General features: G+C 36.8%; 1 protein-coding gene across 5 annotated transcripts in view; it reads right to left on the bottom strand.

Annotated features, from left to right (window-relative positions):
- The window catches only part of JAK2 (Janus kinase 2), an 85,947-nt gene that overhangs the window by 38,012 nt on the left and 34,964 nt on the right, over positions 1–12,971 (bottom strand). For 3 of the 5 annotated variants that reach the window (XM_071579997.1, XM_071579998.1, XM_071580000.1), the window contains 2 exons: positions 5,904–6,049; positions 2,575–2,825 (listed from right to left, as the gene is read on the bottom strand). In XM_071579997.1, coding sequence (XP_071436098.1) covers positions 2,575–2,794 — 220 coding nt within the window. In that variant the 5' untranslated portion in view covers positions 2,795–2,825; positions 5,904–6,049. Of the gene's footprint in view, positions 1–2,574; positions 2,826–5,457; positions 5,522–5,903; positions 6,050–7,574; positions 7,649–12,971 lie in introns of those variants that run through there. The other 2 variants (XM_071579999.1, XM_071580001.1) reach the window with 2 other exon arrangements.

Below are 12,971 nucleotides of genomic sequence, written 5' to 3'. Positions count from 1 at the left end.
TGTTAAGGAAAATCTGCTTAAAATTCCCTTGTTAGTAGGAAGGAATCTGTTCTTGAGGCATACAAGCAGAGAGGCACTACAAGGCATCATGATCAGTGCAACACCCTTGCCCCCTTGAAAATGTTTGACTGTAAACAATGTCAGCATTTAGTCACATGGAATGTTTTGAAATAATGTTTTTACTTTGGTATAATTAAAAATTTTCTGTTTTTTTTTCTTGGAAAGTACCATGCAATTTTCAATTTACTTGCAAGTCAGATGGATGAGAATTAAAAGATTCCTAGCTGGAATTTCAGGTTATCAACATAAAAAAAACCCAAACCAAAACACAGAAGCCAATCAATTCAAGGTCTTTTATTAACTGCTGGCTGCCCAAAACTCAGCAACTATCAGGATTTCAAAACTCATTCTGTCTTGGGATTCTAGTTCCATTACAAAAGGTAAGATTCCAGAGTTTAATGACCCTAACAGAAAGAGATGAGGATATGAAAATAAAAGCCTGTCAGACAGTAAATAAAGTTAGACATATCCTACAGAAATTTAGGGTTCTTATATACCAGGGGAAAAGCCACGACAGAAAGCAAGATACTTAACAAAGCTATGCTCATTAGTTGACTTTGTTAACAATTTTCAGTGTGCTGCTCAAATGTTGTTGTGGGATTTAAAGTGTCTCTCTCTGCATACTTTGCTACTATTCTATTAAGATTTTCAAGAATATGTCATAAATTTATTTGGCTAATACCAAAGCAATGCTTTATACTTGTAATTGCAGGTGTATTAACTGTGATTTACAAACTCACTTACCTAGTGTCATATACACTTTGTTAACTTGCATTCAGTAAAAATTTGGATTATACATAAAAGTAATGCACATATTTTTTACTCATATTATTCAGCCAATGGAATGAACAAACAAATCATTGGTTTCAATATTACAAGAAACTATTTTTCCATGTAATACTCATCTTCTGTGCAATGTATTATTCTGGTAAATTATAGTGTAGAGTTCCAAATTTTTTTACCTTTTTTAATTACTTATCAAATGATAAATACTCTGAAATTCACTTTAAAGACACTGGGAAGTATCTGACTGCAGAATTAGTGCTATAGCATAGTAACACTAATGCAGTGTACAAATGTACTAACTTCCTTTCTGTATACAAAAAAGTACATTCAACATTCCAATTCAGATTTCAGATGCTTCCAGCAGTCTGCATCTGATTTACTTACAACACAACAAAATTCAATAAATGTTATTTCCAATTACATTCACTAATTTTTGAACACAGATTTCTAGGGGCTTTTTCATAATTTACATTTTCAATACAAGAAGAATTATGGACAAAGTTTACAGTTTTTCTGCAAAAAATCACATTTATATATTTTGTAAACTATCACATCAAGTTTGTATTATCAGTCTCTTGCACCAGCTGTGGTGGCTTTCTTGAATCATTACATCTACTTTTGTTCAAATGGCCTGTCTGACTGCTCTATAAACTGTAAAGACATGAAAAACAGCTTAAAAGAGAAATTCCATTTAAGATTGAGATCAGAGAAGATCAAAGGGTTACAGATCATATTTTGAGAAAACAAGCCTCTGATGCTGAATGAAGACACATCTAACACAATGATTCTGGAAACCTCCAGAACCATTTCTTCTTCACATTTTATTTCTACCATCAGGTGGTTCCTCTAACATCACTTCTTCCCTCAGGCTGAGAGCAATGACTTTTAGTTGTTTCAGTGTGACATTTATGATTTTTTACACAGCAATTAACACACTAACATACAAGAATGGAACCATGACTGACTAGTCAATTTAAAATTAATTTCAAGACACTTCATTTGTTTTTGAATATCTGCTTGGAAAATGTGATAGTTTCATGTTCAGACAGCTTTACATATTAAAGAAGTAAACTAAAAAAGTTTCATATTTATTATATTTTTCAAAAAAAATTTTTTTTTTAAAAAGCTGAAAAAAGGCTGCATCAAACAGGCATGCAACTACAGAATAACGTTGAGACAGACGAATATTTATATCAGCCAATATAGGCAATACATAACACATGTTAAAATATACTACTCTGCTATTTACATGCTTAATTTATTAAACAATTATGAAAAGCATTAACCACAAACACAAGCAGCAATGTTTAATTTAATAGAACAGTTTCTATCTGCAAAGTAATTAAGCATGTATAATATACAACATATCCGTAACTTTCAGGACCGATCTGTTTGGCAGGGTTGCATCAGTAAGGAATTTCCAGGCTTCTGCAGTGATTTAACTCGCCAAACTATATCTCAACTCAGTGAAAGAAGAATTCCTAGTAAAGAATAGTATACATTAAATTATTTGATAGAACATGGCAGTCACCCAATTATAATTCAGTTTCACAACTATTTTAACAGGAGCAGTTTCACTGCCTGGTGCTAATTATTTCTGAAAGAAAAGAGAAATTAGCCCTTTGGTTCAAATCCCATCATTTTTATGAGCTCTGGATTGTTAAAAACTTTTCTGTATGAAGTTGAATTTCAATAATTCATCAGACAGATTGTTATGTGTCTACTTACCACAGGCTTTACAGGCAACAGCACAAATCTCTTCTGCAACATATTCTCCAGCTGAAAATTGAAGGTATTCTCCTCCTGTCTTCCCAGGAGAATGATACAGGTACACTTGCAGCAATGGTTCTGTCTGCCTGGGTGCACTGGTATTCCCACGGATGTCACCATTTTGGTGGACAGCAGAAGTTGCTGTGCTTTCCATATTTGTCATTGTAAGACAAGCCATAGCTCGCTTTGGTTCTGTTCAGAGCATTTGCCTAAAAGAAATGTAAGAAGTACTTCTTGACTAACTGTACTCAGTTTTATTTGCAATACTCCTATTTAATGACAGTACTGTTCTGACACAAGAAAAACACGAACACCTGAGAACAAGAGAATTACTTGGGTGGTTTACTAAAAGCTAAGTTTCTCTTTTATTTACTATATAGCCCTAGATGAAGACTAACAGACAGTCACACAGGAGAAAACAAAATATTAATTGGGACTTCAACGAGAGGATTATTACCTCTCACTGGATTTTAGATCGTGTGCTTACCTGTCTAATTGAAAGATGTTAGTTAAACGTGAAAGCCAAAAGAAACCCTTTAATGACATCTATACAACTCATTATATTCCCAGTTTAAATGCAAATATTGCACTGAGAACTTAGAAGACCTGACAAACAGCTGGCACTGATGAAGAGAAGGGTAGGAAAAGCACCTTTCAGCTGAGTTTTACTCTTAAGCAGACACCTAAAAAACGTGCTGAGATGAGAATCTAAGTAAGCAGACTTGGCTTGTACCTACAAATGGGGGGACTTACAAGATCACCACAATCTTCTCTGTTAAACATTATCAGAGTAGAAGACACTTATAATGCAATATATAACCACAGGTACATTTGATAACGAAAAAAAATGTTAAAAAAAAGAGACTGGACAGCATATTCCGAAAGCCAGCTGAAGAATGTCTTTGCTTTTCTGTGACACCATCACAATTGCATCAGTGTAATCCATGCTTACAATAAAAGCTTTGATCACAGTCTGTAAGGTTTGCTTTTATTAAAACTGATTCTAAGTAACTACTATATGGAATTCTGCATTTCATATTTTGAAAATAAAACATTTCCCAGCCTGTACTCATACTGGAGATTGCCCTGATCCAGGTGCAGGACCAGGTGCTCTTCGCCTCCTTGAACTTCAAGAGGTCCCCATGGGCCCATTTCTCAAGCCTGTCAAGGTCCCTCTGGTATTTTCCCTTAAGTCCCTCAGCTGCAATAGTCAGTTTGGGGTCTTTCCAAAATTTTCCAAGGGTGCATATGACACTGATGAAGATATTGAAGAGTTAACAAAGATATTGAACCTGGAAATGTTACTATTTAACTTAAAAGTATGCTTATTGTTTTGCATAGGCAGGTGGGTATTACATTCTTAAAACACAATTTTCAACAGAATTGTGTTGCTTTTATCATAAAAGTGCTGTTTGGAACATGGGGTGGTTTTTTTGTTTTTTGGCTTTTTTTTTTAATTTTCTGCTCCTAACTACAATTACTTAGGAAAGGATGAGTGTATGACTATACATTTATGTGGGAATAAGACAATGTGTGCTACAGAGATCAACAGTTACAACAGCTGGAAAAAAAAGGCAAAACACCTTAAAAAAAGGGGAAAACATGAAGTTCATGAGTGACAGAACATTATTTGACAGAATACATACAGAGGATAAAACTATTTTACCATGATGGTAATTCTGAGAGAAATTGAAAAAGAGACACCATCACCATGAGAAAAATGCATCATTTTACTTCCCAAACTAAGCAACAAAAAGAGACAGTGTATAATAAACAAATAAATCTTAATGTCTAGATGCAAATGTCACTCACTATATTCCTTAGACCCTGATCTAGGGGACATGTGGGTTCCCTATACCTCATTTATAGACTCAGCCACCCTTTAAATGAGATTTGTGTTTTTAGCTTCAAAGACAGCATAGCTAAAAAGGAAGGGTTCAATTAAGCAAAAAAAAATGCACCTCTTAACTCACCATGGAATTCTTTTTTAGAAGAAAATAGCCACATCTCTAGAAACATAATATTTAAAAGATTTCTCACTACTTCTGTCAATAATATGAAAGATGTAATGTTTGTGCTCTACCACTTGCTTTATAAAATATGCACAGCTTAACTCTCCAGGGGAAGCCTTCTTTAATTACTACAGAAGATTTCCTAAAATATTCCTATATTAACCTTCTGTTGATACCAACCTTCACCTGAGTTGACAGACCCCTTCATCCTGTCCCTTGGTATTATGCCCAGCTAACACTGAGTGGAAATACTGTTTGTACACCTAACTGAAAACGTGGCCAATTTCAGGAGTGAACTAAACAGACATGCTTGTGCCTCGGTCTCCTTCGTAAAGATGGTGTATTTAACGACACATTTTTCCTTTCAAAAAACCCCCACCTCTTTGCTTCCATATAAAAAACCTCAGTGAACCACAAAGGGAACCTTCCTTAATCACACCTCAGAATGAGAAATATCAATAAAATGCAATAAAAATGCAAAGTAAATACTCTAACAGAATACTCAGTTCTTTTTGTTGCACAAATTTCAAAGGTTCTATATAAGTATGTGAAAAAAATCTCAAGATACTATTTGTAAAATTGTGTCCTCAATTCAAATTAAGTAATTTTCAAGTTTGCCCTTTATGTCCAAGGGCAGACAACAGTGGTGAAAGCAAGAAATATTCATACATCAGTTTCTTTGCTGAAAAACAGAAAACACATTTTCGTGGCCTCTGTTTTAAACATGTAACAGAATCAGTTATATGGATAGGGCCTTATGTGCAAAGTAACTGAAACACATGGTCACCACTCACCAGTGGTGTGAAAAACAAAACAAAAGTGCTTTCACCTGTATTGCCCAGCAGACAAGTCTCCAATTAGACACACTTGGCTTTCCCTGCTTTGCTCCATCCAGAAACCACTGTATCAGCACAACAGAAACATTAAACAAGGCAAAAAAATTAATTGCTATTGATTCAGAATATTTAAAATATTACCTACTTCTCTGACCATTGTAAAAATTGAGCAACTTGAGGTTAAACATACTGGGAGACACTAACGTACTTGTTTGCAGAACACATTTGAGTATCATTTTCTGAGGTATTCAGATTTGTTATCATATTGTAATTCACAAGAATTTCTGTGTTTGTGTAAACAATACATATGTAAATGTATATAATCCTCACAGCTGTATAGAAAGGATTTAATATATCCGAATGGGTCTTTTTGTAGGTAAGGTTCAAAGATGAGAGTATTCTCTTGCTACAGATAAATAAATTCGAACAGTTAATTCACCTTTTTATCATGTGAGAAGTCTCTGTATTATACATGGGAGCAATGAAGTCCTTTAAATAAGCATGTCCCAAGCCACCTACTGGCTGATGGAATCCACAGAAAATCAGACAAAGCAGACACATGAGCAGTGGTGGAACACAACGCACCTGCAATAAAAACACAGTATTAAAAAAAAGTCAATTGCTGTGAACAATACATAATGTGAAGAATTCAAATCTGTGTTTAGGTACAGTGATCCACTCCTATTTCATTTGCCCAAATTCCTGTCTGACAAGGACTTTTTAAATTTAGGCTTTTTAAATACAAGGTGTAAAAAACACCAGTTTCTAAAAACACAGTTTTGGTACTGAGACTGCTTCTCAGTTCCAGCAATAAAGTGCTGCATAAACCAGAAACCCGACTTCAAATGTAATTGCGGATTTTTGTGCACTCATGTTTTTCTTTTCTCTGAATACAGCACCAGTTAAAGACAACTTTTGATGGCATTACACATAGAAAATAGAAATGAAAAAGGAAACAATCACAAAAAGAGATATGCTATGTTCACTTCATGTACTAACACTCCCTTTAACCAGAACAATCAGATCTGTTTGAAAACTGACAAGAGCCACTCATTTCAATTCATGTGGAAGTTAAGACCAACTGCCTTGTTGCAGGAAGGACAAGGGCACACCCACCCTTGCTCTCTTTGCACAATATTTCTGTGGTTGCAGGAAACTCCACTTGAAAGCACTTAAGTACAACAGCAGTTTCCTGCAGCAGTGAAAAAAAAATTTCCTTTGTAACCCTCCCACACAGGAAAGGGCCTGACAGAGAGGCAAAAATTCATTTTAAAACTAACTAGAGGGGGGAAAATACAGTGGAAGTTCAAAGAGGACAGAATTCAGAATGGGAGAACTTCACAAGTTTTATGTCTGATGACTTTTCTGAGAGGTATCTCCCTGAACAGCAGTGAAGACACAGTTTCCTCAGCGCCTTGTGTTGTGTCTACTGAGTCTGTCACTAATACCACATACTCTCCCCTCCCTCCAAAAGAAAAGAACTCTTCTCAATGAGCGGTACATTCAGCTTCCTGCCACACAGAAGTCAGGCACTCACGGCAATGATCAGCGTTTTTCCCCTTGCAATACTAACTTCAAAGATAAGCAGTTTTGCCTTGCTTGGACAGCTGCGTATTTTGTATGCACCTCCAAGTGCTTCAGATCACACCAGGAGCTTTCCAGACCTCTGCTGAGGGCCAGAGGGAGAGAGGGAAGGTTGGTTGGGACAGAGCCGTCTATCACTGACCTACTGAGCACACATTCCACACACACTAATCAGAGAGCACCGGCTTCAAATGAAGCAGAGAACCACCACCTGTTCATGCAGGCACTGTGGCTATTCTAAATTATTTACTATTTTAAAAGTACTGTTTCATGCTCAGAACTGCCTTGCATTCATAATTTCCAGTTAGGCTCCTTACTTTGGGCAAAACTGAATGAAAATTCACCTGCGTTTAACTGCAGTTTTTCCACAAACTCAGTAGAATAAAGGTTGCAAAATTTTGAGTAACCTCAGTGACATTAGAGCTTGCATTTCAGATGCAAAAAAATTCATAAAGCAGCCTAATATCAAGTCTGTTCTTCATATGACAAACAAAAATGATTGCTTGCTTATGAAAGAGCAGCTTACAGCTCTGGACAAGAAGCATGGAAACTCAGAGATGAAAAACTCCAAGGTGAACAGGTTTGGCTGTTTCTCCCCTCCTCGCCCTGTAGGAGAGAATGAACCAGTATTTCTTCAGAAAACATTTGCAGACATACCCATCGACAGGATCTGCATCAAGCCCTTATAAAACTATTCAGTTTACATACTTTCAGGTTTAGTAAGTCTCATCTGACACAACTTACTCTTTCAGCAACAGTGTTGCTGTAACAATCTCACAGTGCATCATCTTGCTCCCCTGTTTCCTCTTTCCCTGATTTGTTCCAGTCTACATCAGCTCACATTTCTGGCAGCTGCAAGGATTTAAATGCCAATTTAAAAATGAACTTAAGAGTCTAATGAAACTCCATTAAAATAAATTAGTCCATCACTTCCAAATTCCAACTGTCTGCGAAGAACACAATACAGAATTTGTTATGCAGATGAGATTTACAACCTGAAATAGTCACTTTTCAGGAAGCCTTCAGAACTGCCATAAATACAGTCAGTGCTTCTGCCTGTGTCACCAACTCCTCAGTTTACTAGAGAGAGGAGAAAGATTGAAGAGCATTTTCTATTGACAAGCAAGGTTTTGTAGGCTGTCTCCCAACAACTCAGTATGTTTATTGCCAGTAAACTGAAAAATGACAGCCACGTGCACACCTTACACCTGCTTCTTTCAAGTAATTTGAATGAACATTGCAAACATCAGTCATGAAAGCCTTCCCAAATAATGATGGATAGGTGGTCAAGACTGTAGCAAATTATCACAGAAGGTGCTAACGGGTCTTGTGCTTGTCAGTAGTAATAGAACATCACTAGAGTCTAAAGAGTACTATGTGTCTTAGTACAGGACCACCAAAATATTTACCTCTAGGCACAAACTTAGACTACGAAAAAAAGTCAGTCAATTTCCTGCTTGCAAGTTTTGACGGTTTGTTTTACACTTAATATGTATACTTATACATTTAATTATAGTCTTCACAGTTCAGTTTGACTGTATCAACAAATGGAGCACAACTAAACATTCCCACAACATGCACTCAGCATGACTCGTTATGCTTCAAGAACTTTAAAATTTTAAAAGGATAACAGTAGTATTCATACTCTGCATAGAACATGTGGTACCCCTGATTATCTGAGTCTGAATTGCTTTGCACATGCAGGCTTCTTCTGGCAGGTTTCTTTAAAACCAAAAGTATACGAGATACAAGAAACCAAATACATGGGCTATTCTGACAGGCAATACATTAGTGTATTTTTAAAACATCACATACAGAAATGCTAGTGCTATTTAATGGACCAATAAGAGGTTATAAAGTGTTCAGTCAGAATGGTACAGAATTTCACAAAGAATTCACAGTAACAGACCCAAATATTTCCAATACATATTCACAAGAAAACAATCTCCTGACTAACTTCAGCGAAGTATTCAACAAAACCTTTAAAAATACTAAGCAACCTGGAAAATCTGAGAACATTTTCCATTGCTTAGATAGCAGGTGCCAAGTTCACACATAAAGTTAATCTGTGCTTTTAGGGCATCATCTTCTGCATTAAAACTCTGTTGTGTTTTCCCAGGTAATACTCATTCTGACTTAAAAACAACTTGCACAAAAATATAGAACATCATCTTAAAGCATAGTCAAAGATGTTTTGTAGACAAGGAGTATGTCTTCAGTTTTCACGGTCTCTTTTCTAATATGCTCTGCCTATTGTTGCCCTGCCATGATGTAAAGCCACACAAGAAAACTGCTCATACAAGAAACAATGGCAAAAAGTTGAGTAGTTTCAGAGGAATTTTCCTGTTTTATCAGCTGTATATTGATATCACACAAGAATTTTTAATATATCAAAATCTGATGCATGTGGTAGAAAGCAAATAAAGAAGGAAGGTGACAGACAAAGATATCAATGGCAAAACATGGTTAAAAAAGTGGAGAAGCAAAAATAACATTTGCTTACAGTTTGCACTTGGCAAACCACTACCCTTATCCGCAATTCAGTATCAGTCCCTGAACTTTTGTATAAGGAAAGAGTAATGATCCTGGCCTGATAGGTTTGCATGACACATGGGGACTGAGTAGATAGAAATTGTTAATATAGGGATTTTATCGTTCTGTCCTGGTCAAAAATTAAAAATTGTGAGCTCTGTGTTCTTCAGAACAGAATTAAGTCAATGCTGTAGCTTAAGCAGGATGAAAACTACCTGTGGCTGCTGTCAGAAAAGCAGAACGAACAACACATTGTAGAAGCCTCAGCATCACAACAGCCTGACAAGTAGGTGAGTTACCAGAAAAGGAATCAAATCAAAGACCTGCCCACAAGCAACAGCTCTGTTTATGTTCCATTAGAATGTTGGGAAAAGTTGGTGTATCTGCAAAACAATTCAGTTTCACCATGCTGATAAATATCAGTAAAAGACTATTTCATCAGAAATTTTCCAAGCAATTCAAAAGGTTGCCCAATCATTCTGGCACAGATTATGTCCTAAAACAGTGGCATCTGAGGATCCTCAGTCCATTCAGAGCTACCATTATCTGCACAGCTTTATATGCACAGAAGACATAGGAAAAGTAACCATAATGGGTCAGAAAGACTTTTAGCATGAAGCACCTGAAAAATGTCACTAAATCATCTGTGGGGTGATGGCCCATGTGATAAGGCCTGATGGGTTGAAGGAGATGCCTCAGCCCCTGAAGGGGTGCTCCAGCCGAGGACAAAGGCTTTCAAACTGATAAGATTAACATAGGGTGGAGTGTTGTTTAAGGAATGACATGGCCCCCTCTGCGATATCTTCTATGACTGCTCAAAGGAGCCACCTCACCTCAGGCATCTGCATCACCATCACCCTCCCAAGAGGTTGACTTAGCCACACAAACCACATGGAAGGAAAAAAAAAGGTATAAAAAGTGTTTGGAGTTTAAACTCCAGGAGGAGAGAGAGAAATGCCAATGTCTCTGTGAGGGTAACTGCTGCAGCTCCTCTTGGAACAATGTAGGGGTGAGGAGACCATGTGCTTTCTATTTTTTCTAACTTTACTTTCTTAACTTTCTTACTTTCCTTCTTACTTTGATTCTTACTTTATAAGAATTTCTTTCACTAAATGTGTTTTGCTGCCTTAATACTAATAACAGTAACTTCCTTCACACTCTGCTACTTTACTTTCAAAGTGCAGTTTCTTTTTTCAACATGTATGTTGATAAGAAGCAGCTCTGCTCTTCCCTTTTGTTCTGTGTTACAGAGAGAGTGGTGTGCAAGATATTTTATTGTCTGATGTTATTGAGTGTCTGGATGAATGTTTTAGGTGGCTGTGTTTTTAGTTAGTAGTTCTTTGTTGCTGGTTTCTGCCTGTTGTGAAAATAGGATACATTGTTAGTGTGTTTGTCTTTGTAGAATGTGTTTTGTGCTGGTTTCTTTTGGGGTCTTTTATTATCAATTAAATACAATCTTGCAGCTGAACGTTATCACTGGCAAAGCAGAACCCACAACAACTGTCACATATTTGTATTAATAAATGCTATTTTGGGAGCTGTTGTGAGAAAATATCTTTTCTCCCTGGCTTAAGTGTGGCTTCACATTAGAAGTCAGAAACCCTTCCAACCTGTGTGCTGTCCGTTAGTTGACAGACAGTGTTGGGGAACACAAGGCTCTGATTCTACAGAAGCGCTTATTGCTAATAATTTTCTCCCTGGCTGAAGTGAAGCTTCACATCAGAGGTCAGAACCCCTTCCACCCTGTGTGCTGTCAGTTAAAAGACAGACAGTGTTTGGTACCTAAGGATCTGATTGTCTGGAAGCACTTACAGCTAATAACTTTTAATTAATACAGTTAAGACTAGAAATCTTGGCATTTCTGTCTCCCTCCTCCCTTTCATGTGACAGTCATCATTCTTTCCTTTATTCCCCTATGTATCTTTCAAATTCTTCTAAAATGATGCACTAAAAGATGACAACCCCAAAATTAGGACCAAGTGATATTTTCACAAGGATGCCACAGCATACTAGACTTTGTACTGGAAACTGAATTCAGTTTAATAGCTCAGACCATGAAATAAGTGCTAATTAGTGGAGCACAGGTCTTCCTTAACTGATCTTTTGATCTCTTTCAGAAAAACATACAATAGGAATTGCCAATTCTCCTGTGTGCATGGAGGAAATTAGTTCAAAGTAAAAAGGAGGATTGCTTGCCCCGGTCTCATTCTGCCTGAAGACTTGGTTTCAAAAAAATAGCAAACCACTGTTCTACATTGAACAACCAAAATGGTTTCTATGTAAAAACAACTACCAATACATTACCAAAAAAATCAGGAGACAGTAAAAAAAGGTTAAGCAAATAACATTTCAATGTGGAAAAAGTATTCTGACATTACTGAAACAGAATAAGGTTTGGGTTTTTTTTTTTCAATTAAAAGGCATTTTTGTTAAAAACACCATCTAGGGGACAAATTCAATGACCTCTGGAGAATACCTAAGACAGTTACAGTGACACTCACAAGATTAAACAAATACTGACAGTGCAAACAAAAGGTACAATAGCAACAGCATCAAAGTAGTTTGTCGAATTACTTGACTTTCTCAAACATTGTAAGACTGAGATCAGGTGAAGTAATGGTGGAACAAACTTATGAAGAAAGCAAGTTACTCTTTTCCAAATGCAATTCCCAGTGTCATAATTGAAGACCGATGTGTTAAAACATGAGCCAACACTTGTTGCTACAGTTCTGCAGGGCCAAAGAACAGCATCAACAGTAGCAAAACAGATGCCAGTTTATCAGATGCTGTCAAGCAGGCTACACTAAGCTATCAGAATGCATACACATTTCACGCTGCTGTCGGTGTGCTGAAGTGTGGCCCAGCAAACACCAGCTGTATTGCAATGGAAGAGGTTTCAAAGCTCTTTTCTCTCAGCCTTCTGTCCTTTTTCCTGTGGCAGGCAGGGATTTCTCAGTTAAATGTCTGTTCTCAGCAGCTTAACTATGGAAGAAAGAGAACAGCCAAGTCCATCATTTGCTGTAGTCTCGTACCTCTCAAGGACATCAGACCTTTGATAAAATTCTTTACCCTCTCCAACTACAGATGTGCTCTGGAGTTATGAGTCTATAAAAAAGTATCTCTAGGCAAATAACAATGCAACAGTTTCATCAAGCAGAATAAAATGCTGGAAAATACATGGTTCTCATCCCTCATAGAAGATAAAGGGTTTCTCACAGCAAACACCTCTGTGAGGAAAACCAGTCATAATGATTTCCAACTGCCATTGGCTATTCAGATAAATTGCCCATCTTGCATTTGATCAGGATGCTTTTTCCAAGACTTAGATTTTAAAAATTTAAACTGTTTTGGAGTTTCCTCCTGAATTCTGTCGTGTCCCTTTTCTTGCACT

The sequence above is a fragment of the Pithys albifrons genome, chromosome Z, assembly GCF_047495875.1.
Source record: "Pithys albifrons albifrons isolate INPA30051 chromosome Z, PitAlb_v1, whole genome shotgun sequence".
In the NCBI taxonomy this organism is placed as follows: Eukaryota; Metazoa; Chordata; class Aves; order Passeriformes; family Thamnophilidae; genus Pithys; species Pithys albifrons.
Note: the sequence above shows the minus strand (reverse complement) of the source record. Positions and strands in the feature narration are given on the sequence as shown.